Source organism: Drosophila albomicans, chromosome 3, assembly GCF_009650485.2.
Source record: "Drosophila albomicans strain 15112-1751.03 chromosome 3, ASM965048v2, whole genome shotgun sequence".
NCBI classification, from domain to species: Eukaryota; Metazoa; Arthropoda; class Insecta; order Diptera; family Drosophilidae; genus Drosophila; species Drosophila albomicans.
In genome coordinates this window covers 3,428,480-3,455,621 of record NC_047629.2, presented here as the reverse complement: position 1 = coordinate 3,455,621, position 27,142 = coordinate 3,428,480, and the positions used below count along the sequence as shown (strand labels likewise).

The following is a 27,142-nucleotide window of genomic DNA, read 5'->3' as shown; positions in this document are numbered from 1 at the left end:
GAGCCACAAGGGTTAACGGAGGGGGTGCAGAGAGTATAGATGGCAGCAGCTTGCTGCCCCGTGCCCTGGGGCTCAGAAACTGAAACAAAATCAAAAGCGACTGCGCTGACATTCAATGGCGAAATGCAAAACAGCGGACGGAGATTACAGCCAGCGCCCAAAGGAGCGCACAAAACTTTTACTTTGACATATCACACAAACACACACATAGATAGAAAGAGAAAGAGAGAAAAAGATAGAGATACACACATGGTAAACAACAAAACAAAATAGTTGAGAGCAAAAGCCAAAGCCAAAGCCTCAGCCTGGCGCTTTTTACTTTGACCGCCGCCGGGCACTCGAAATGCATATGAAAATGGGATTCCCCCAAGTTGCCTCTGTGTGTGTGAGTTGTTATTTGTATGTTTTTAGCTACAAAAAATGGCTGGAAATGCGACGTAAAAAGAGCGACAGCGAGACAGAGACGCAGAGCAAAGAACCTCTTAGCATACACATTTCACTTGCTTTTGCTCGCTCCAGTGTACTCTATTTTCTTTTGAAAGCTAAAATCCCAGCCAAAAATCAACATCCCATGCAACACAAAAACCGCTCGTAAGTAAAATCAGTAAAAGCGCAATTTCCTTTTTGGCCCCAGACTCGATTTCATTTTGTCTAAAACGCATTCAAGTACAGCCGAGGGCTCAGCTGGCAGCGTCCTTGTTCATTGCATTGAGAGCGACCATAAAATGTAAGCAAAAAGAAAAAATTATACCCTCCACTCTCCACTTAGTAAATGATTGTATACGTGTATCGATTAAACTCGATTAACTATGGAAAAAAATATGAATTTGTTGATTTAAAAAAAAGAATTGAATATATGCATATGTTATGTACATATGTTATGTATTCTATACTTGATGCTAGTTTCTACCATTTAAGTTTTCATAAGTACAGAAAATGTATTGACATCACTTTTATAATATTTGTTTAAAGTATTTCATATTTATTTATTTACATGAGCTTCGGCTATACAGTATTTCCTTTTCTTATTCTTTTAATCGTGAAATATTTAATTTATATACATTGTATAGATTGCTGCATATTTCATCAACACTATCATTTTATTTGTGTATATTGACCACCAACAGTTAAAATGAACAAACAATAAAGCATCTACACCTAATATCTCTGATTTTGTGTACATATACATATATTAACATATTATAAAATAAGAAAATAAAATTGCAGTCGACTTTGAAATACTTGCTACACATTTTAATTAGAATCATAACAGTACGTTTTTTATTTTTGAAATATACCGATTGATATACCAAAAATATACTAAATTGCACTGAATGTTATATTTGGTATATATATTATTTCATTTAAAATTTACTGCAGAGTACTAAAAATGTCAGATTGTTAAGAATAACAACTATGACCCAACAGCAGAAGCCTTTTTTGCCATATAAAATTATTCCATAAATAATTTATACGATTTCTACAATTTGATACCTTTTATTCCAATAAGTAACGGGTATGTATTGTATTTTAATATTTTTTTAGTTGTAATATCCTACCATCTACATATAAGTTGTAGTAGAATTATAATTAAAAATATATTCTTTCTTTCGAGAAAATAAACCGCAGTTATAAACACATTTAAGCACATTTATGTAACAAATTAGTTTATTGATATGAAATATAATATATGAATATATAATGAAGTAATGATGAAATAAACAGAATAATGATCTACACGATTAGATGACAACTGTTCCTGTCAACGCCGACACACTAACTCCCTTCTCGTCGATCTTGCTTTCGCGATCAGTGCTGCCATATCCTTTCACTAAACTCGCGTTGCCACTCGTTGCCAGCAACCAGTAGTGCAATACTTCCCATTTAACATATATATTATTTTTATATTTTACTCGAGTTAATATAATTTCATCATATAATATAATTTGTGTGTATGTTACTATAATTTTGAAATTTCTTTGGCAGGCAATAAAAAAAAATTCATACAACTATTTTTCATACTACCATAATTTGAACGTCTCTATTTAATCTGTATATGCGCACATGTCAATGTAAAAAATGTATACAAATAACTTTGCTAGTAAAGTTGATTAAGTACACAAGCAGAACGCTGCCAAATGCTGAACCCATTTCGATAAATGGTTATGCACACGCATAGCATAGATTTATGATACATTGAATGTGATCAGAGAGAGATTCGCATGCATCACATTTCCGAAGAGCTTTTCCTAAGCGGACTGTCAACAAGGTCAGTGCCACAAAAATCTAGTAGCTGAGTGTGTTGAAATAACTACATCATCGGCCATTATATCTGTTCAAACCGGACTTGTTTTAGTTAGCAAACGAGCAATTTCTACAGTCACCCACACACTCGCACAGTGGAAACGACAATATTTTTGCACAATTTCCATTTTATTATTGCACATAACCCGAAATGCTATTTATTTGTTCAAGTGCTTGTTGAAGTTTTCCACGCTTGCTCTCCAGTCACATTCACATTCACAGAGTACAGGAAAACAAAGCGAAGCGAAACGATGCGATGCGAAGTAACAACAACAACAGAGCAACAATGGGGGAAAACAGTGAAATTTATGGTCATTTTGGGAATTTTACGCTTTTTCAGCTTTGGGGCGCCGCATTAAATGCTTACATGTTGATTTAACAGCAAAACGAGCAACAGCAAGGATTCGTTCCTCCTTTTGCAGGGTTCCTTTTAAGCTCCTTCCTGCTTCCTGCTTCTTCTTCTGCCACTTCTTCTTCTTCTTCTTCTTATTTTGCAACTGTGGCAACTTAAAATGCTACTTTGCATGCACTTTGCCCAGCCAGATGTTTTGTTTTAGCGCCCAGTTTCGTTGGCTGCTGCAAATCTTTGTTTATTTGCAGCTAAAATGCAAGGATTTATTGTAATTTTATACACCCTGAGCAAAAGTGGAGCCAACGACGGCACAGTTTCTCTTTTTCGCAACAAATTGTCTAAAATTATGGCGACTACACCCGGCCAATTGCCTCGTGTTGCATAAACATATGCGCAGACAGGGTTTGTTTAAAGTTCTGCACATTTTGAGAATCGCAAAGAGAGGCGAACTGAACCTCAAGTTAAGTTTGTTAGTAAAGTCAGCTAATTAGATTTATCCTTCAGCTGATATTACATTTTTTTAATTTATAGCTTATTTTTGTTGTTTATTGTAGACCTAACTGTACTTGTACGTGTGAAAAACTGGCGTAAACTAGCTCTTTGTGACGAGTATTAGTTGCATTGGTTGACAATATGGTATATTTTGTACTCTGTGGTATATTTTCAATGCAATTAATTCACCAGAAATAGATAATAGTATATGTTTGCCTCGTGTTGCATAAACATATGCGCAGACAGGGTTTATTTAAAGTTCTGCACAGTTTGAGAATCGCAAAGAGAGGCGAACTGAAGCTTAAGTTAAGTTTGTTGGTAAAGTCAGCTAATTAGATTTATCCTTTAGCTGATAATATACTTTTGTATTTATTGCTTATTTTTGTTGTTTATTGTAACTGTAAAAACTGGCGAAAACTAGCTCTTTGTGACGAGTATTAGTTGCATTGGTTGACAATATGGTATATTTTGTACTCTGTGGTATATTTTTAATGCAATAGTATATTAATACACCAGAAATATATAATACAAGTATTATATGTTTGTATATTAATTACGATTTGTCTGGTGTTGCAAATACACTATCGCAGTTAGGTTTTGTTTAAAGTTCTATTCGTTTAGAATACCAAAGACAGGCGAACTAAAGCTCAATTTAAGTTTGTTGGCAAAGTAAGCTAATTAGATTTATCTTTCAGCTGATAATATATTTTAAATTTATTTCTTACTTTTTGTTGCTTATTAAAGACACGACTGAACATGTGCCGGCTGTTGCCTTTGTTACTTTTGTTGTCTGTGGAAAACTGGCAACATATTTGACACAACACGATGCTGATTTAAGTCGTGACCCCTCAGTTTGCAGACAAAAGGGGGGAGGGACTTGGGGTAGGGTCGTCAACCTGCCATATGCAAATGACTTGCTTATCAAATAAAGTAATGCCAGGGTGTTTGCACGGCGTGTTGCCTGTCGAGCGCTGTAAAGTGCCGCACAACTGTGCGTATGCGCAATTTTCACATTGTTTCAATATTACACGTACATTAAATACGTTCCGTCTTTCTCTCTCTGTCTCTCTCTCTCCACAGTTCGAAGTTTAGGTATAGCAACAACAACCATTCCACACAACCAACACACGCATTCTGGTCGAGTATGAAAAGGGATGAGGAGAAGTTGAGGTTTTCAGCTTCGGCTTTTGGGTTTGGGTTTGGGTTTTTGCCTGCGGCCTTTGCAAGTATGCACAAGTAATGTGAGAAAATTAAATTTTTTGTGGCTCCCACAAATGTCGGTGATACACACACCCATACACACACACACACACACATGTATGTTCATATATATTTGTATGAGCTTTTGTGGATTACCCAGTCGCTTACAATGCAAGCATGGAGAACAACAATGTGGCCACCTTCTGCTTCCATTGGGCGTGTCAAAAATAAAACTTAATTTCGAGCATAGAATCTGCAAAATGCTTAAATTTATTTCATCTCCTTGGGCTTTAAATTAAATTTATATCTGTGTTATGCTTCGTTCAAGTTGCTGTTTTAAGCACATTTTCTTAATTGAATTTGCAAAGTGATTATCATTGAGTTTGCCATGTGATTTATGTGAGCTTGGCGTATAAGCGTGAAATTTGAAGATGTTTCCGTTTTGTCAAATTCATACTAACTAGCTCACATAATTCAAAGACCAGGCGAACTAGATGGAATGGCTTCTAATTAAGCAATAATAATTAGTAAGGATTTGTTGGACTGCTCACGCTGCTGGTCCGATTTGAATGCGGTCCGAATGGGAAATGAATATTTCAAATTAGCAATTTCCGTCGAAATCCAATTAGAAAACTGTCTAAATTTGTAATGCAAATTGTTTAATTATTTCATTTAAGATAACTAATATTTTATGGCATTTTCATTATTTGCATTAAATAAGAAATTATGTTTTTAAACTTTATATTGTCAAAATTCACTGTACAAAAGCAACACATAACATCAGTCGATATACACATGTATATTTAATATATATAATAATGCAGAATAATTTCTTTAAATCTCTTATAATTTTGCTTTTTGAACTTAAGAAACAGTAATTGTCCACTCAATTAATAAGAACTTTGCTTCTATATTTATACGGAAACAACAAACTTCATTAATCAAATTACATAGAATATAATTGCATATTATGCTCAAATATAATATAATACCATTTAAAATTACACATTATACTGTTAATAAAAAAATAAATAAAATACATATATTGAAACTTAAATTTTTTGAAAATTTTGTTTGATACAATTAAATAAACATTTAATAATAATAATAAATTTTTACAAATTCTTCGTAAATTCAATTAAATTAGCTTTTTAAAATGGTATAAATTCAACAAAATGAATGTCTAGCTATTTGAAGGATATATGCATATATCGATAGATTGACAATTATTTTGACACATTTGTACTGCTTTCTTTTTAAATAATCAAATCACCATAGAAACTACCAATTATCGGAGTCACATTTCTCTGGAGATTGAAGCAAACGCCAATACGCGTATCGTATAAGTTATCAGTAATCTATAAGCTGTTTCTCTCTCACAAGCATATGTACAACGGCCCATTAAGCATGTCCATGCACCATTTAAACTCAATCAAAGTCATTCAATGCGAATGTGAATGCGTATCTGAAAGCGTGTGTGAATGGGAGTGTGAGTGTCCATTGAATGGTCGCCAACTGACAGCCGCATAAGCCGCAAAATGTTGAGCGAATGGAGCTAACGGTATACAAATTGCAAATTTCCATTTAGTCGAGTGTCACACAGCTTCATCGTTTCATGGTGTGTGTGTGTGTGTGACATGAGGTCACTGAGTGAGAGTTTAAGTGTGTGCGTGAGTGAGGAGAACGCTTAACCAAAGAAGCCGCAAGCACAAGAACTTTTGACTAATTGAGTGGCGAGTGGCAACAAAAGAAAAGCAGCAGCTGCAACAGCTAAAACGGCTAATTAAAGGACTCAATGCAGAGAGGATAAAGCAAAATGGCTCTCTATTTCAGTAAAGTATGTCTGTATATAATAGTGAATGAACGAATGAAGGAAATGAACAAAGTGAACGAAATGAATAAGTTAATCTTTATTCTTCTGCTTTTTTTCTTTTTTTTCACTATTTCTTAAAGTTATCAAGCGAAAAATACGCAAAATGTATGATCGAAAATAAACGGTCAACTTTGTTGCCAACAAATTTAGACAAACGAAATGATCGCAAAAATCAAATGATCGAATCAATTGAACTAGTTCGCTGAACAAATATTAACGAAGTGAACAAACTGAATAAGTTCATCTTTATTGTTCTGCGTTGTTCAGTTGTTCACTTTTGATCTTCATTTCGTTCTTGTTCATATGTTCACATGTTCAAATATTTCTTTTTTGACTACTTCCTTTTACTAAAAAATAAAGTGAATGGGTTTTAAATCACCGAACAAAGATGTCGAAGAACTATAAACAAAAATAAGAAAACTAAAGTTCGCTACTCATTGTCAATAAAAGAAATACAGTGCGGTATTATTAAAAGAATATACCAATTAAATATACTAAAATGTCGTAATATATACTAAATTATGTATTCGTATATATTGGATATACATACATTCAAAATATACCACTGACAAAATATGCCAGATACTACACATGCAGCAGATGATGTTTGCCGTAACAAGTATTTCTTAAATTACTTCTACAATTTGTATTCAATAAATTATTATGAACACAATTGCAGAGAAAAGTATTTATGACATTATCCATTGCAGGCGCTGCTGCAGCATTCGTAAATTTTCGACAAAATGCACACAGAAATTAATTCGGCAGGAAGAAAAGGAAATTTGAATATAAATGTTGACGGCAACATATAATGCAATTTGCTGCAGGACAGGAAATTGTTTCACAGCGGCTGCCCAAAAGGCGCATAACTTGTCAAGCCTCTTGATAGCTGTGCATCATCTCTGATGCGTAATCTCTGCTCGTTGCTATCGTTTATGCTGTGTGTGTGTGTGTGACGGAAATACTTGGCATGCCTCATTGAAGCTCGTTAGCTGACTTTATGCCGAGCATAAAACTCAGCTCATGTTGACAGCTCGTGCTTGGGCACTTTCAATTGAAATAAATCTTTACACAAAATTTGCCAATTTGTTGCCATAGGCACACACACACACACGCACACACAAAATGAAACAGGCTTCTGCTCACTGCCACGCCCATTAGGCCATTACACACATCATGCACGACACGCCCATTGCCTCGTTGATACTCGTATCCTTGTTGGCATTGTCAATACTTGAGCCTTTTTACAGCTCATTCTCAGCGTTTGTTTGCCTCACTCAATTCTCAATTCTCGATTCGCTTTGCTTCCATTCCATTCGCCCATCTTCCAAGCTCCCTCGTTTTTGTCACCAATCCTCAAGTGCTTCCTCTCCAGTACAGATTAGCAAGATTTTACAGCTTATGTTGATCGTTGCCTTCTAAAAGCACTATTCGTTTTATTGGCCTGTCTTATAAAAGAGTTTTATTCTCTCGCTCTCTCAGAAAACTAAGAAAACTGATTTGTTTGCAGGCAAAGCGTTAAGGATTTTCTTTTCGCATTCGACAAGACAGACATCTGCTCATATAATGTCTTTAAATTGAATTAAATCAACAACTTCCGCTGTCAAATTTAACATTGCCCCTAAAAGTAGGCAACAACTTTTTACGCAGCATTTGAACGAATTTTATTCGTCACATTTCTGTGCGATGAAAATGTTTTGCATTTATGGTAATTTCTTAATTTGCACTGAGCCTAGAAACCCCGATGCCCTGAAGCCTTGAAGTCGAGGCGTCACGTGCGACAATGTAAAAATTAGGCTAATGCGAGTCCTGTCTGTTCTGTCGAGGTAAAATGAAACGAGCGAAAGCGATTCATTTGCACCTTTAAAAAGGCATTAAAATGCGACTAGGACTGCAGAGAAGCAATCAGCGCTATATACACATTCCGCCACTCCTGTGAGTCCTGTGAGTCCTGTGCGTCCTTTGGCGAACTGTGAGCCAAACAAATTAGAACACGCACGACTGCATTGGCCACAAAAATGATTTGATGAAGCCCAAGCCCAGGCAAAGCAGTCGGTAGACATCTGAATGAGTCCAGGTAACTGCCACGCACGTCGTCAACTGAAACTTTTCTCCACCTTCCCATCCATCCATCCATCCATCCATGGCGCCCTGGGCGTGTCCTAGGCGGCATAATAATAATTGAGTAGCTTGGCAGAAGAAATGAAACTGCCTTAGAAGTTGGTTCTTCTGGTCATGCGAGTACCGAATAGGAATGCAAAATAAGTGCGGAGCACTAAGCAGGCACACGGACAGCCATTACAGGCAGACATGCTGTGTGCTGAGAAACGGGGCGTATACGCAATTTAAGCCGCTTAAAGCCGACTGTAGGAGCAGAAGAGCTAGAAATATGAACCGAAACGAAGCGAAGCGATATGAAACGAAATCTGTCGCTCGAGTTGAGTTTTGGGACTCGGCAACTTCATCCGCTAAGCTCTACGCATATGAAATATCCAGCAGCTAGAACGAAAGCTCTCGGTGCAAAAAGTCCTTGAGCACGAAAAAACATTTCACACTAGCAGTGCCTAGTCCCATGCCAGCCGGCACTTAAGAGCGTCGATGTCATGACGATGTACAGAGAGAAGGGGAAACCAAAGAGTCAAGTGTCGACTGAGCACCGCACGCGTGGCCTAAAGTAACTGTAGTCGGCAAATACCGCCAACACAAGAGAGATAGAGAGACAGAGACGAAAGTGTTGAAGAGGATGCGCTCCACATAGACATGAAGTTAAGTGGCGTAAAGCGTGTACTTAATCGCTTAAAGCATTAGAATTTGAAATTGAATATCATAAAGGATATTCAAAGAGCGCGAAAAACAAACTACGAGGAAAAAAGAGGAAACTCACACAAACACACACACAAATAGTTGTAAAATACTTGGGCAAAGCGAAAGGCATTTTTCCATTGCTGTATTTACTTGCTCCAACGATGATGGCAACATCCCCTCTCCTCTCCCCTCCTTTTCTCCAGTGTATGCTCAGCTTTTGTTTGAAATAGTTGTGCGTCTATCCACAGTTCAAGAGTTTCTCGCAAAACGCCACCGCCAAAGCAAACTCAAACGTTAACGTTCACGTTTAAAGTGTTTGACTGCAATGTCAGTTATTCGAAATATGCAAATTCAACTTGGCTTAGTTTGAATAACATCTTGAAATGCTGTAATTCTTCTGAATTGAAACTCACAATTACTTTGTTCGCTTGTAATGTGATTCAACTCTGGTGAATCACAATTATTTTGAAAATTAAATTATTTCTACTACGACAACATCATTGATTGCTCATTTGTATATTGTTCGAAATTTCATTGACAGAATTTATCGTTAACAAAACACGCTAAAATTTGCAATATTAATTCTCATATAATTCAATTGCATTCACAAAATTTTCTCCTTTTCAACTTGACTATTTTGATGGGTTTCCAATGAAGAGTCAAACAATTGCACAATCATTCAAATGTTGACTATATATTATTTAATGCTAACTAAATCAGAGTTATGGTAGCTTTTTTGCATTAATTTGAAGTCGTAATTTATGTGGAATTTAATTATCAATATCGAACAAACTAGTTTCGCACTCTCGAATAATTGGATTACGAACTTGACCCAACTGAACTTTTTGAGGTTTGTTATTTTTTCGTAGTTGAAAACTAATACAATTGAAATTTATTTGCCATTTTTATTGTTTTTATATAGAGAATAAATTTGTGTATTTTCCATAAAGTTATAAATTGTAATTTGTTTGGGATTTGTTACGCAATTAAAACAGCGCTTAGTTTCAGAAAGGGAAATTAATGTTGGAAAGAGGAAGAGAGTGAGATGAGCACTTCGAAATGCTGTTCCGATGTCATTAAAAATGAATGACATTTTGACAATTGATGGCCACGCCCATGCCAAGGAATCGATAACATAAAATATGCATTACACAGTCTACAGCAGAGGGAACAGATTGAATGAATGGACACCCAAGGGTTGCAAATGCGTTTGCCATCGACTGAATGAAATGATTGAACGGACAGACAGACAGACGGACAGACAGACAAACTAAGTTGCCAATTTGCAATTTGCTTTTATCATCTTAATTTGATTTGAAGCGTATTTGTCTTTGACTGTGAATATGATTATGATGAAAGTTGAATGTGAATGTAAATGTAGATGTTGCTGCTGTAAACAGAAAACTCCTCACAAACTACGTAAATTAGCAGAGAAATCAATTATTTATTATGCAATTGTTGATCCAGCTAATTGAAGACAAATAACTGAATACTTTGCTATGCAAAGAGTGATAGAGAAGAAGTCAATTCATAATTGAAGGCTGCTCTTGTGTGTATAAGTTAATTCTTAAATAGCATTAATATTGTGGCTAGAAGATAACATTTTGAATAAAAGACTTAGTTGCTTACAGATGAATTCCAGTTTTACAAAAATGTAAAAATAACCAAATTATTTCAAGCAAGCAATTTCATGTTTTTTTTATAAATTAATCATGTCCAATAATAATGTAACAAACGAGTTAAGTAAATGCAAATCTTTAAAATTATAAAGCTGTTCGTTTTATAGCCGTAGACTTAATCTTTAGTTAATCTTCTGCTTGAACAGAAAACTAATAAGCAACTGAAGCTCTTTAAATTGAATAAAATATAATTTTTAAAAAATATATTCTAGTTTTTTAAAGAAAAAAATGTAACCAACATATTTATATTTTAGAACAAATTAATCTCTTGTCCGTCAAAGTCTCCCTTATTGTTATAATCACAGCTCCATGGATATTCATTACTTTATGTATAAATTATTATTTCACATACAAAAAAAATTTGAATTTTTAAAATTTTATTGAATACGTAGACTTGCCACATTCTTATACACTACAAAACACTAAAGCGAGATAATCATACGCAGCACTTAAACGAAATTCTCATTAAGCACTTCTCAACAATTATTATACATATAATACACTTAAAGTATGGAAAAATCGATAAGAGAAGAAAGAATTTAGAGAATCGAAAATAATGTGGCACTTCTACAATTCATTAAAATTAATGCAAGTTATTGTTAAATTCTAAAAATGGTATACAGTTTATTCAATCAAAAATCCGTTCACATAGGAGGCGAAACAAAATAGAACAAAAACTTTTTTCGTTTTAGCACATTCTCATTATAAAATTCCTTTAGAGCAATTGCAAAACTTGTTCGAAAATGCAAAAAGTTGTAATTTGGATGATGCTGCTGTGTAAAACAGTTTATAGTTTTATGATCACGATTGATGCCCATGAAACTGCTTGTTTTCATGATAAGGCACTGACAAAGGACAAGATAACAATACGCTTTGAGGTGATGGAGGGCGGTTTCAAGGACATTGCCATCCATATTACGGATCCCAGTGGCAACACACTCTTCCAATCCGAGTCGGAGACAAGTGGCAGCTACACGTTCGCAGCCTCGGAGAAGGGAAAGTTCAAGCTCTGCTTTGACAACGAACGCTCCACGCTCACTCCAAAGCTGTTGATGTTCCACTTCACGGTTATTCACGAGCTGAGCCACTACATTGATCAGAACAAGCGGGCCGACGATGTCATCGAGCAGTCGGTGCTCCAGGAGAACATCAATGCGCTCTCTGGCCAACTGATGAACATCAGACACGAGCAAGAGTACATGCATGTTCGGTACTCGGGACACGCTCAGATCAGCAAAAGTGTTCACTTTCGGATCGTGGCCTGGTCGATCTTTGGTCCCTCGCTGCTGCTGCTGATGACCATCGTGGAGGTTTACTACCTTAAGCGCTTCTTCGAGGTGCGACGAGTTGTTTAGTGAGGCGATAAATAAAGATAACTTTCTGTTGCGTATTGAATTCATTCGAGTTGCCTTAACTTCGAGACTTTATTTAGTATTTAGTATTTAGTATTTAGTATTTAGTATTTAGTATTTAGTAATTAGTATTTAGTATTTAGTATTTAGTATTTAGTATTTAGTATTTAGTATTTAGTATTTAGTATTTAGTATTCAGTATTTAGTATTTAGTATTTAGTATTTAGTATTTAGTATTTAATAATTCTTCGAGGTGCGACGATTTGTTTAGTGAGACGATAAATAAAGATAACTTTTTGTTGCCTATTGAATTCATTGGAGTTGCCTCAACTTCCAGACTGCTCAATTTGTTGCACATTTCATGCTTCGCAAGCCGTAAAACTTTCAACTGAAATGAGACATTTATGCATATGAAGAAGTATCTACAACTTGGCACTCAAGTATCCATGAAGTTCACTTCACCTATAAACTGTGCCCACATTGGATTAGCGCAAATTTATGTCCCCGGAACAATAACAATGCGAGAGCGCCAACAACAAACTTATCATATTCACAAGTTTTTTTCCTCTTGACGGCAGGAAACTGATGTGGGGCGGGGTGAGGTGGCAAGCAGCAAGAATGAGATACAAACAAAAGTTTTTGCCTCTTATTTACGACAATGTCGCGTCAAGTTTTTTGTTTTGCAAGTTTTTTGGTTTTTCTTTTTTTGTTTCTGTTCATTCCTTATTCTTCTCAGGCTGCTTTTGTTGCATAATAAAATGAAGCATGTTGTTCGACTCGAGTCGAGGCGAGTTGAGTCGAGTCGCGGCATCTGTGTCGGTCATAGAGTCAACTTCCCCCAGATGCTTTGTCTCTCTCTCGCTCACAGCAAAGATGAGCAACTGGGCAACTGAGCACACAGAAAAAAAGGCTACAGCAGCCAGCATACAATATTGTTCCCCAGCGTCAAATGAAAGCAAAAGTTCATGAATCCAGTTAGCTCTGCGGCTGCCCGGACACCAGAATGGAATGGAGGAGGAGGAAGAGGACTTAGGCCACGGGTCAGAGTGTCAGAGGGTGGCAATCAACCGAGAGAGAGACTAACTCAGCCAGCTCAATAAAGTTCAGAAGACAAAGGGACAGCACACAATAATCGAGCACACAGGACCGCACGCTGTGTCCTAGTCCAAGTCCTCTTCCTAGTCCTCTTCTTCGTCGTAGTCTCAATCCTAAGCAGAAGACCAGCTGAAACGTCACTTAAGTCACGTAGCTCTTCAGATTTTTGATGATTTTAGCATTTCGAGTGCTCTGCTTTATTAAGTTGTATTTAAAATCTTGGAATTGAGCAAATCCCATCAAATTAATGGTACCATAGAAATCTAAGCAGCAGAAACAACAGAATTTATATTTATTAAGTGATTAGCAGAATAAAACAACAAAAAAGCCTTTGCAGTGGAATACCATAAAAACAAAAATACCGCACTGCTTTGCTCTTACTCATAAAAGGTGGCTCAACTGTTGTATTCTTACTTGTTAATATTAATCTTAAAATAAAATATATTAATAATGAAATAGATTTGTATTTTATAAAATTTTAAAAAATCTGTTCACAAGGTTGCTGTGTGATTTAAATCTCTTACACAATTTCTAAACCTTAGCAACAGTAAAGTATTACACATTTCATTTAAACCAAATTTTCAAAGTGAAACTTTTAACTACAAATTTTTTAAGTATTTATTAAGAAAGAATGTCTCTGCAAGTTTTGGCTCGCGAAGGACTCAATTGTGCCATCATCATGGGCGCAGGAGATGTGATTGCACAACTGGCAATCGAGAAGAAATCCTACAAGGATTACAATGCAGGACGAACAGCTCGCTTCGCATCGATTGGTTTGTGCTTCTGTGGACCCGTCTTACGCAAATGGTACATGACTCTAGATGATTTGGTGGTCAAGGAACAACCATCACTGCAGCGAGCTGTCAAAAAGATGCTCATTGATCAAGCTTGCTTCTCGCCGATATTCACATTGACGCTGACGTATCTGGTGCCCTTTGTGAATGGAGAGATGCATAGGGATATTGTGAAGCGTATAAAGGAATGCTATTTGATGATCATGGCACGCAGCTATCTGCTTTGGCCCATGGCACAGGTGATAAACTTCTCATTTATCCCCATCAACTTTCAAGTCATCTACGTGCAGTTCATTGCACTCATTTGGAATTGTTATTTGTCCCTGGTGCTCAATAAGAGTGATTAGGCAAGTTTTTAATTTGACCCACAAAATGTTAACCAAAATCACAATAAAATGGTGCGTGTTGTCGACCTTATTGTTCTCTATAAAAGTGTAATAAAGTACTGAAAAATAACTAAGCCTTAATTTTAAAAAAAAATATAGTAATAACAAGTTGAGTGTGTTCAAATGTGAGATGCCCGCTACACATTTTTAATAAAATCAATGCGGTATTATTATTAAAAAAATAACGTATTAAAATACTAAAAGTATACCAAATGCATTTGGAATATCAAAATATATCAAAGCAGCTAAGTAACGAATGTAGCAGTCGCTTTTTCCAATCTAAATAAGTTAAATAAGTTCTACAATTTTTATTTGATCACAATCAAATTTTTGTTACGTAAAAATTGAAAACAATTGTTACATATGTTTGATATTATTTTGCGGTAAATATTTTATAGAGATTTGTCAACTGTTTGTATCAGAACTTGAAATTTTTAAACAAAATTATTGCATTATGTGTACATATACTAAATTGACTTAAAAAATTAAATTTTAAGAATAATTTTCATTTTTGGATTATTATTTAAAGTTCAATGAATTCATTAGGAAAATTTCAATTCATCTAACTTTTTTAAGTCTCTTCAAAGAATTATTAGTAATTGCTTAGGCTATGGATAAACAGTCAGTCAGCAACTCGAGTTCGTAGACATAATTCAAGTTATTTCACCAAGCTGATTCTGTTCCTGACTCTCGGAACTGAATGCAGTCGCTGAACCACTTTCGAGTTTGTCATCGTTGTGATTATCTAATGTCATGCCAGGACGATGCTATGCAATTGAGTTGCTTGGCCTTAATTATGCTTTGCATCCCTTAGCGCTGTTCATCTAATTGCATCGCAGGCAACAAGCCATAACAAACAGGAGTTCTAGCTGCTCCTCGTTCGCTGCCATTTCGCAGCAATTCAATTTTCCATTATGTCAGCGAGTTGAAAGCAATGCAATGTTCATAAAATGTGGTCCCTCTCTCTCTCTCTCTCTCTCTTCCATCTCTCTCTCTCTCTTTCTATGACTGTCTCTTTCGTTCGCTATGTTTCGCTCGCTGTTAGTTAATATGAAAGGCAAACTCAAGATGTCAGCGACAGTTCGTTGCTGCCCCGGCAACGGGGCACAGAACAACAGCGCGTATACGCAACGTGGTACAGTGCGCTTTTGTGCTGACGTCTTTTGCCTATTTACCAGCACAACAATGGCCAATATATCCAAACATGTGTGCAGCAGGAGCAGCAGGAGCAGAGGGAGCAAAGGCAGCTACTGTTATTTGACATTTATTTGCCATTTCCCCCAAAACCACATACACAATGGCGACGTTGCCCGCCAGCGACAAAAATAAAATGTCCACAATGTGGGGCATAAGAAGACGACAAGCAAGAAGACAGAAAAGGAGAAGGAGACTTTCAGCTTACCTCGCTTCTGTGGCGTCTGCATGGATGATGGCGAGGGCGTCGACAGTGTCGGAGCAAGGAGCTGCAGCAGCATCAGCAGCCCAAGGAGCAGGGGCAATGCCACTCCTCGCATTCTCGACACTGACTCCGACCTCGGCACCCGCAAACCGAATCCGAATCCGCAGCTGTAAGCTGCTCCGCCAGCTTTATTGTTCTGCCTCATCGGCCTGGTGGCGACTGTTGATCCTTTGGCTGTGCTGTTGCTGCTCTGTTGATTCGCTTGTTGATTCTTATTCCGATTCTGTCTCGAAGTCGGTTCTGAATTGTGTGGCGACTGATTCGGATTCCTTACGCGTTTGCTCTGGCGCATTTCTCACTTTCGCACACACAAACACTTTTCACACTTTGCTCTTTTCGCTTTCTTTTTCGGCAATCAATTTGAATTCTTTTTTCTTTTTCTCTTTTAATTACAAGTGCATTATTTTATTTAATTTTGCAATTCATTTGCCTAATAAAAATGAATTTATATTTATTAAAAAAAGGAAGGTATTTATTATGTTAAATTTTAATAGTTTACGAATTTAAGTTCAATCACAGGAGTTCCAACAGTTCACCAAATTCGTATAGTACTTAACCACAAAAATTATATGTTTAAAGTTAACAAAATATTATTAACAATAACTTTAATTTAATTCGAATTTAATTTGAATTCATTCAATTTAGTTTTTTGAAATCTAATTCATTTTAAATGATAAAACATTAAGCACTCTCAACTTTCTTGCTCGTCTTAAAAGTGCTGGTCATTAAAAATGGCAACCTCTTGGAAATCGTAACTTTAACAAACGTTTAGAATCTGTCGTATGTCTGGCAAATGTGTGGCCTGAAAAAAAATGACGTCAAAAAATTGGTGTCACATATTTCTTGGCTGGCACACGTTGTTTTAGCAGGACTCCTTGGTTGGTTGGTTCGTTGGTTGACCTCCAAGCGTACTAATTGCAGCCATTTTTCAAGCTCGAGAGCTCCCAGTAACGGAATCTTCTCTCTTTCTCTTTTTTTTGTGCAGGCTCACGTTTTGCCTCGCATTGCAATCTTTTTTGCAGAATTTATTTCTGTTTTTCATTTTTGGCAATTTTTTATGGAAATGAAACATTGTGAAAATATCAAAAAGCGGCCAAAAATTGTGCGACAGCCAAAAGCCCCTGATATGTCGACGCTCTAATGAAGAATGATGTGGTCGACTTCAACTAAAGCCTCCAACTCCATTCTCAGCACCGCAGTCATCAGAGACTGCTGAGGAATGGCTATAATATATATATTTTTTTTTTGAGCGGAATCCCAAGAGCTGCGCTAAGATGTTGACTGATGGTTGGCAATGAAATGGTTTATTATACGCAATAATATCACAAGTCATGGATTCATTTATTACACAACACATACATAAGAGCACAAGCGATTAATTTTGGAATTAAGCATTAAATGTGAGGACTACGGAAAGTGCAAGCGATTTCTTGAAAATGAAATTATAATGCGGGTTTTCTACAACTCGAAATCATAGATTTTTAGCTCATAAATAGAATGCAATCACTTAAACTACAGCTCTATTAAGAACTTGTCGAAAAATTGCGGATTATTTGCTACCTTCAACGTAATTACAAAAAAAATCATGGTATATAAAAAAAAGCGATTACTCAAAGGCACTTCAGAAAAAAACTATGATGTGTGATTTCTAAAAATTCAAAGACTTCATAGATTTTTAGCTTAGATTCAGAAAGCAATCACTAAAGAGCACTATTGACTACAACAGATAGTCGAATCATTTATTTTTTTTTTTGAAAGCCTGAACGATTATTTAAAAACTCAGAAAAAAAAAAACTGTGATTGACAATCAACACAAGCAGTTGCTTTTCTTGATGTTCAAATTCAGCTTGTCAACTGCACTTTCAAGCACTTCAAACTGCCTTTTTTGTGCCCTCACACAGAGTTCAGCCAAACGCTTGTTATCCTTTTAGCCACATGCTCGTCACATAGGTGGAATGGCCAAAACAAAAAACGAAAAGGAAAAAGGGGCGGAATAAAAGAAAGTCAGAGCAGAGCAGAAGAGCTTGCTCAATATTTCAAAAGATTCGAGAGATGTTTTTTATTGCCCCACTTGGCGCGCAGAATAATTTATGCAAAAATTGAGAGAAACCCTCGCAACAGGAACAGGAACAGCTACAACAGCAACAGAGACAGAGACAGAGAAAGCGACTGCGACTGCGACTGCGACAGAGAAAAGGTTCTCGTGGCACGGCAATAAAAATCAAAACGGGACACACTTCAGGGCGTGCTGTGTACTCGTAAAGCAAATCCAGTCAAGTGAAATGCAAACAGTTTGAATAGCGGAGAGCAAGGGGGGAACTGTTGGATTAACGCCTGACGATTGTCGATTGACGAATTCAGATTGATGAGTGCGACACGCGTTTTTATGTTTCTCAAGGGGTCACAAAACTGCAACAGTCGCTAGTAAAAGCAGACAAGTCTCGGAATTTCGATTGTAATTTCAATTAAATTAAATTCGAGCATGTCGAATCACGTTTATTACACAATGCGAACTTACAACACGGAATTGTCGCGAAAGCAAAGCGAGGGACAGAGTGTTGTCCTGCTGCCGTTTGCACAAGAACTGAGCGCGCTTCGCAAGTCGCAATCTGCACGAAGCTTTAACGACGAACAAGCAACGATAGACACGACGACAACGACGATGACGACGACAACCTCAAGCTTTGGCTTGCCACGACCAACTGAAGCCACAGCACAAAAGCTGTCGCTATCAACTGCAACTGTAACTGTAACTGTAAATGAAAGTGAAGTTTGGCTGAGCGAAACGGTTGAATTTATCTGAGAGTGCAAAAGCTCTGCAACGAGCAAGGCAGAGAGAGAGAGAGAGCGAGCTCAAGAGAGGCTGCGAGAGCGATTTCCGCCGTCATATGACTTTTGTTTACGCGCTGAGGTAAACAGCTGTTCAACACGCTCACAGGCAGCACGTGCTTGGATTAGACACCCCCAAAACCTCAACTTCTCAACCCAGACACCCCACAAATTGTGTTTTGCCCCGACTGAATTGGTATTGGTGCATGGGTTAAGTGTGGCAAATATCGCATGACACAGGTGCAAATGTTGAGACAAACAAAGCTCTTCTCCTCAAGTGTCATCTGCATATGTATGTCAATCACATAGAAAGTATTTATGCTACACTCACTTGACACACAAATTAAAGGAGAACGCAATAGGTGTTATACTATAATAAGCATCGCATAGATGACATGCATAAATATTATATTCTTGCTTCTTCACTTCTGATATAATGGAGTGTGTGCAAGGATAACGCAATAAATAATTAGAATATAAAACCTGTGACTAAATACTATAATAGTGTATGAAATATTTGTTAATCTTCATGTAGCTCTATCTACATATGTACGTAAAATTATTTAATTATTTATTTATTTATTTACATGTTAATTATTATACAAAAGAATATAATAACTATTTAATTTTCTATAGTATAATAGTATATAGAATATTTGTTAATCTTCAAGTAGTAGCTCTATCTACATTTAAAATTATTTAAAACAATAGAAAATGTAGTACAAATTATTTGAAGCACTAAAGCCAGCTTTCAATAATTTTTGGTATTTGATTTTGAGAGATTTGCTTATATTCACTTTATTTAATTCAGTATAATAAAGATAAGAAGTACATTTAAAAATCAAGTGGTATATAAATTATACAAATCTTAAGTTTGAAAAGGAGAAAAGGTGTGAATGGTGTATACAAAAAATTGTTTTTTGTAATAGTGCCACCTTTTTATCTACCAATTGTATAGTATTAAGTTAACTTTTTAACGATTAAGAAGAGCTCTGAAGAACGTGATAAAAAGCTTTCCAAGTTTGTTGGAATTTTTATACAATAAATAAAATAATGTAACTATCCAAAGTAGTGAACATTTTATATCAATATTAGTTAATAATTTCTTAAGATAATTATCTTAATTATAAATAATCAAACTGTTTTTCTACTCTCAAAACCTTCATTTTATTAGATTAACATTTTCAGTCTTACATATTGACTAACTTTTCAAGTCTTGAGATATGCTCTGAAGTATTACATGATTGAAGAACACAGGATATCAAAAATATACAATAATTACAATCACATTTTATTAATGATGTTACATTCTCTAAAATTAAAAATAGCCTTGAAGAATTTAAATTAAAATGGTAATTTGAAATCAACATTGAAAATGTGTTTTTATTTTTTTAGTGTTACATTTTCTTATATTAATTAAAGATGTCTAACTTTTCAAGAACTAAGCAGGCAGCTGCTTGGCTCAGCGGCTTTTGGGCATGAAAAGAGAATGCCACACCAGTAGCAGCATTTTGTGGCGCCGCATCGTGGCACTCAGTGAACCGTGTACGACCTCTGCATGCCAATTAGACGGGCAATTTGGGGACGCTTCGCTCGATTCGTTGCGCAAACGTAAAAAGTTAAAGGCGAATTTGGCCCTCTTTGCCTTTAAAATGCTGGCCAAGTCGGGTTTTTATCGCTGTCCCGCCCCTCGCTTCCGTTCCCGCTCCCCCACCAGCATCTGGCATCTGGCATCTTTGCCCATCCCCATCCCCATCCCCGAGCGTCAGCACTCTTCTTGTCCGCCGCTGTGTTTCGCTGCTGCTTATTTTCTCATTTCCCATCTTCGTGGGCAACCTGTGTGCGCAGGTGTCAAAAACAGCGCCGAATGGTGCCGCCAAATGTTTTTTTTTTGTTTTCCTCTTTTTTTATGTTTTGACGCCCCTCGCTTACCCCGTCTTTGTCCCCTTCCTCGGAGCAGCAACTGCTTTTTGAACTGACACATACATCATCTGTAGCTGTATTTGTACCTGTATCTGTACCTGTATCTGTATTTGCCAGACTCGAGCTGTTCCTGTTTCTGTCACCTTGCCGTGTATTCTTAGTTTTGTTGTTTGTGTCTTTCCTCGCCTTCTGTTCTTCACAGGCCTTTATTTAATTTTCCTTTGTGTGTGCTGGCAGAAGCGACACACGAGTTTCCGCATAAACTTTATGCCTTCGTAAAACAAAGTGCCTGCGCTTTCATTTTTATTTTATTAAGCACATTCAACGGAAATTTATTTCGCGGATCATGTGAGCTCATCAAATGCCACCAAATGCCAGCCACTGTGGCAAATGGTCATAAAACTTCTAAATATTTAATGACAATCAACAGAGCACATCTTTCTCGTCACAACAGAGCGCGTGCTGACATCTTCTGAAGAAGATCCTATAGTGTATTTTATAGAGTATAACAAAAAAAGAGAGAAGTTCAATAAGAAGAATTTAGTTTGCTCTTCATTAGAAGTTATTTATATATTAACCATTATTTAATTAATGGTAATTGATGACAAATGTTTAGTGACTGGATTAAGCAAAAATACCTAGAAAGTTCACTCATCTAGAAGTTCACTCACTCACACAATAAATTAATGTAAAATGCATACTTTCACTCTAAGAAGCAGTTTTCCACAATAGGAAATGTTTTCATTTAAGTCAATTCAATTTACCTATAAAAATCACAGGTCAAAACGTTTCTTTAGAACACAAACATATGCAAGCCTGTGTGAGTACAATACAGAGCTCTCGCACTTACTCTCCTTTATTTTCTCCATTTTAAGTTGTTGTTGTTGAGATCTGCTTTTTGCTTTTGCAAATACAGGTGAACATCTACTCTACCATATACATAGTATGTGAGTGCGTCTGTGTGTCAGACACGATCAGCTTACGCTAGCTTTGACAATCGACTATCGTGTACTCGCTTGCACTAGCAAACATACATATTTGTTGAGGGTTGTTCATTGCTTTTGATACTAAAATACATAAATATGTATGTTGGTGTGATAGAATCGTTCATCAACCGTTTGCATTCGCTTTCTTATTTTGCAAATACAATTGTTTTCTCTTTCAAATATCAATGTCAACAACAAAATATACGTTTTTGCTTTTGCTTTTAGTATTATGTTGTGGTCATTGTTTTTTCTTTTTGCTTTGACAGACTGCAAATAAATATGAAAAACACTTCATATTAGAAATAATTTGTTCTCTTCTTTGCTGCAATTTTCACAACAATAAAAGTTTATCGAATATGAACAAAGCTTTTAATATCTTTATTTTTTTATATTAGTTTTGTGAATTTGTCTAGAGGCTGTTGCAACCGCATAAAAGCTGCAAGCTCAGCTGTCTAGTACTCAATAAAGCAGAACTAAAGCCAACAATTTGGAAAATATATTTATTTTCTCTTCAATAATTTGATAACCTTATAATTATTTACTCATACACTCTATAAATTGTTGGTTAACATATTGATGAACTGAAATGCCAATCAACAATATTTGCCCTCGTAAAGTTTCAAAGCATTGACGACTATAACAAATAATCGCATTATTTACCGACTGATGTCAATATTTTCATGTACAATTTATGTTTATGTTATTTTATGTTATACTTGGATTATTGACAATGTTGCGCATTATATTGAACATTGTTCGCAATTACTGTGAAATATAATTTGTTGTCAAAATTGATTTAAATTGCATCAAATTGGGCAATAAATTATTTTATAGAAAAATAATAACGTTGATGTAACCGACTGACCACAGGCTAGCATGTGTGTGTGTGTGTGTGTGTGTGTGTGTGTGTGTGTGTGTGTGTGTGTGTGTGTGTGTGTGTGTGTGTGTGTGTGTGTGTGTGTGTGTGTGTGTGTGTGTGTGTGTGTGTGTGTGTGTGTGTGTGTGTGTGTGTGTGTGTGTGTGTGTGTGTGTGTGTGTGTGTGTGTGTGTGTGTGTGATGGTCATTGTCCTGTTGTGTGATTTATATGAATCAAAGCAAAAATCACTCATTCGTCCTGGTGGTTGCCGTTGGCAATGCAATTGAACATACTATACAATAAATATTTATGCAGACATGCTCCCTCTCTCTATCCCTCTCTCTCTCTCTCTCTCTGTCTCTCTCTATGCATTGTGTGCTTTGTAATTACACATACATGCACAACCACACACGCATGTGGAGCATGAGATTATTTGTACACATTATTCAAGTTATTTTCTTTTCCCAGAGCATCTCCTTCTACTGCTTTGTCAACATGTGTACATATTTACATATCCCTGTATACATTACCAGTGCGTATGAGTGTTTGTGTGTGTGCGTGTGTTTTGTTTTTGCAAACAAATGAGTTTGCCCGCGGCCACCACTTTGTCTCCCCCCGCTGAGTCTCTGTTTCTCTGTCGACATTTTAAATATTTACAAGTGAAATTATTTCGCATAGCGCGTTGTTCATAATTGAGGCAGACACGCCCACTAAACGCGCTACCAGGTGTGCATATCCAAAGACAAACAGCAGCAGGAGCCAAAGGACCACCATGGTCCTTCAGACCACAGCTGCAGCCACAGCCAGAGCAGCAGAGAGAAGAGCGAAGAGCGAAGTGGAACAGTCGCCAACTGTCGCCACATCGCCTCGTTGGCAACCGCAGTGAGGCGTGTCGGCTTTTAATTAAATTTAAATTTGATTTATTGCTCGTTTCTTATTGGATTTCAATTTTCATTGCCTTTCGCTGACTTTCATTTGTCCTTTAAACCAGTTATTCATAGTTGAAACCGACTCGTATTCATTATCCTCATCATCTTAATGGTGTCGTTTTTTTTAAGCCGGCTACCCGTAGTAGGGTATTATAACTTTACGTAATTTCAAAGTAGAGTCTCGATTCTTGGCACTCACAATAATAACTACACTTAATTTAATGTGGCAAAATGGCTGCTGTTGTCTTGTCTGGTGTTAAAGACTTTGCTTGACTGTCTGGTATTTTTTGTACTTTGGTATATTTTTAATTTAATAGCATATTTATATACCAAATACAATTTTTCGGTATTTTTAGTATATTAACTAAAAACTATTGCGGTATATTTTGATTATAGTTGTATATATTTTAGTATTTGTCAGCATATTCGATTTAAATACTGTAACAATTAAATACCAAACTTTGTTGGTATATTTTGTACGCTATAGCTTTCTTTAAATGTAGTTGTAAATCGATAATACAAATATAACTTTCAGTATATTTTTGTATTTTGCAGTATATTAATTTTGTATATTTTTAACGACATAATACCACACTGTTTTGTTTTCTGTGAAAATGGGTAGCGGGTATATCACAGTCGAGAAGATTCGACCGCAGCATTCTTTTTAGTTTTCTTCTTTTTATCCTCCTGCGAGAGTTGACCACAAATTGGACTAGCCCCACGCTAATCCAACGCATTGAAATACTTGCTCACAGTTGCACATAGCTCTACCATTCAAATTGACTAAACACAAAAAAATGTGGCAAGCTGGTCGCACTTTGGCCACAATTTAATTACAGTTGCAACAAAAGCGGCGCCTGCAACCTGCAACCAGGCAACCAGGCAACGGATAATGGACAATGAACCGCCGCTTCCTATTCCCTGCCTGAGCGCATTAGAGACTCGCCAGGGTATTGAATTAAACTGACATTAAAATGCGACCAAAACAAAAGCAAAAAAATAGCTGCACTGAGATTTCATGTAAAACAAAAAGAGAGCGCAAAAAAAGCGAGTGCAAAAAAATTGTGAACGAGTCGAGCGAGAATGTATATAAAATCCACCACAGAAAACAATGCACAAATCCTATTTGAGCGCTGTATGCAATTAAAAACAGGCGAGCAAAGAGTGGCCACTGTCCGCACAGGGGAGCAAGGGGGAGTGGGATTGGGACAGGGAATGGGACAGGGAATGGGAATGGAAATGGGAATGGGAATGGAAATGGGAGGAGCACACACATGGACATGTCCCATGCGAAGGCACTAAGCCGGAAGTACACAAATCGCATAAAACACAACGACAACGAAGCTGAGTCGGAGCTGAGGCTGAAGTTGCAGTCGAGGCAAAAAGTGGCATAAAAAGTAAACAGCCTCGACACTGATTCAAAAATGTATTCAAAATGCGCGCGAAAAGTGCTCCAAAAAGTGAAAGAGAGGAGAGGAAAATAAAAGCCCCTGATGGGGCGCCATAAAATGGCGGGTTCCCCTTTTAAGCCGCATTACAAGTGCAGCGAGCGGACGATGGGATTACAAGCGACAAGCGCAGCTGTGGCCAACGCTGGCCCGGCTCTGATTGGAGAGTGGCTTTTGAGCTGAACTGAACTCAACTGAACTGGAATGCAGCACAAACCAAAGGAAGTTTCGAGATGGATACAACGTGATGAAAGGGAGAGGTAATCGCAGTCTCCACATGCGAGTGTAAACAAGCGACTTTGTGGCGCTTTTCGTGTTATCGACTGCGCACATTTGCATGTCCTGCCAAATTTATATCAAATGCATAATAATTGAAAAAGTCAGCACTCAGAAAAATATATATATACAAAAGGCAACGTGGAATTTTAAGTAAGTACTTAGGAATACATTTTATAAGCAAAAGATTAAAGATTAATGTCAATTCAATCAAATTCCCCTTAGATTTTTGATCTACTTCTCAGAGTTTTCATTCGTAGCTGAGTAAGTAAATGTTGCGAAAAATTCTTCGGTGATTAAAATATTTCATAGTATTAAACAAACAAACTGAATGTATAATAGTTATAAGACAAGTGCATAATTCCACATATTCAGTAAAATATACATTATAGTATTTTATACTAAATTTAGAAAATTTTTGAAAAAAAAATCAAATATGTACATATGTTTATATTTGCGTTAAGAAATCCGGGATTATCCATATTTGACACTGCTTCGGGTAAACTTGACATGTTTATACAATATTTATTTTCTGTGCAGAGATTAAACAAAGCAAGATAAAAAAATTTTGATGATGTAATTCCACTAGCTACTAATCTTTTCTAAAAAATATAGCATGCAAGTTCAAAAATCAAAATTATGAAAACGGATATTAATAAATTTGTATTGACACATTCGTGTTGAGTTTTTCTTTGTATAATATAAAACACTAAATAAACGTTGTTAGAGGCTGTAAAACAAATTAATAGTCATTCGGAAACCCGATTTGAGCATGGGGCAAGCAATGAGAATTCCAATTTATAGAGTTTCACTTCCACGCAAATCTTTCGCTCTTGAATACAAAAGTACAAAAGGTGCTTGGCTTATTTCCGTTTCCGCTTTCCACGCTCCACATTCCAAATCTTCACCTCAGCCATGCAATTTTCAATTGAGAGCGCAAACAAAACAAAAACAAAAATGGAGCATCTCTTGGCACTGCAACAACGGGAGAAACAAAACGGCTTTTGCTTCCATTGTGTCGCCGGAAATATTCAATTTTCAATTTTCATCTCGCTGGCCAGAAATTGGCAAGCGAAAACAAAAGAAGCGAAAAATCTGCTAAGCGCATGAGAGGAGAAGAAATCAATTCAATTATTTATTGTTATTTTCTTTTTCGTTGTTCGTTTTTTTTTTTGTTTCATTTTATCGCTGACCTCTGCAGGTCACGAGTGTGTGTAGCAATTCAATTCTGTCTTCCCAGTTTGTTTTATCTCCATTTTGTCTCGTATTTAATGTGATTATCTGATATATTAATCTTGACTTATTGAATATTTCAACAATCTCTCTTGAGGTTGCGAGCAATGTAAGTTTTACACATTCATTCTGCTGAAGCACTTTACAAATGTAACATGAATTTATTAAAATTTAATTTATGAGCTTGAAAATTGTTGGAGGTCGATTAAATTCTTGTGATTTCAAAGCATCCTGCTGTGCGAGGCTCCTCGAAGTCGAAGTCGAGGTCGATGTGCTGTGCCCCATTAACAGCTTCGCATGTCAACGATTATTATTATTATTGTTATTATGATAATGGTTATGCTTTATGAGTCTGCTTATGGCATAATAGCCTCAAGACATTTCAAGAAGCATTGGTTGAACGAAATTTATAATGAGGCAGTAAATAATGCATTTATTCAAGATCCCTCAATTCAGCCCAATTTAAAAAGCTTTTATTATTTCTATAAGGAATAAATAAATAACAATTTGCTTATTTAAGTTCAAGTACCTTAAAAGTTAGGTATATTAATAAAATAAATTAAAGACGTCGTAGTCATCACTTGAAATCATACTCCACATACTTACAATTGAGTAAAACTATATTTATACGTATAATTACCGTGAAATACTTGTAGAATCATTTTAAGAATAATGGTTTAAAAGACTACTTGTGGCATAATAGATTGACGACATTTTAAAGAAGCTTTGCTTGAACAATATTTGTAAAGTAAAATTAAATAATGAATTTGCTAAAGGTTTTAATCATCTTCAAGTTCTTACATTATTTTAGTTTTATTTATCGCTACTGTAATACTTAAATTCGTGGAATATTTAAAACTCGCTGATATA

The 27,142-nt window shown here is 36.3% G+C and overlaps 2 protein-coding genes across 2 annotated transcripts in view; one reads left to right on the top strand and one right to left on the bottom strand.

Annotated features, from left to right (window-relative positions):
- The window catches only part of LOC117567311 (uncharacterized), an 85,064-nt gene extending 66,622 nt beyond the window's left edge, over positions 1–18,442 (bottom strand). The window contains exons 1-2 of the mRNA XM_034247198.2: positions 18,310–18,442; positions 15,735–16,221 (exon numbers count right to left, since the gene is read on the bottom strand). Of these exons, the coding sequence (XP_034103089.2) occupies positions 15,735–16,083 (349 nt within the window). The 5' untranslated portion in view covers positions 16,084–16,221; positions 18,310–18,442. The remainder of the gene's footprint in view (positions 1–15,734; positions 16,222–18,309) is intronic.
- LOC117567313 (transmembrane emp24 domain-containing protein 2) lies at positions 11,351–12,094 on the top strand. The gene has a single exon (XM_034247201.2). It carries the CDS (start codon positions 11,449–11,451, stop codon positions 12,058–12,060), a length of 612 nt encoding a protein of 203 aa, XP_034103092.2. The 5' UTR covers positions 11,351–11,448; the 3' UTR covers positions 12,061–12,094.
- Positions 18,443–27,142: the final 8,700 nt, after the last annotated feature.

What these genes read in the sequence shown, in the direction of transcription:
- LOC117567313 (XM_034247201.2), top strand. Translation starts at nt 11,449, where the DNA reads ATGCAAAAAGTTGTAATTTGGATGATGCTGCTGTGTAAAACAGTTTAT.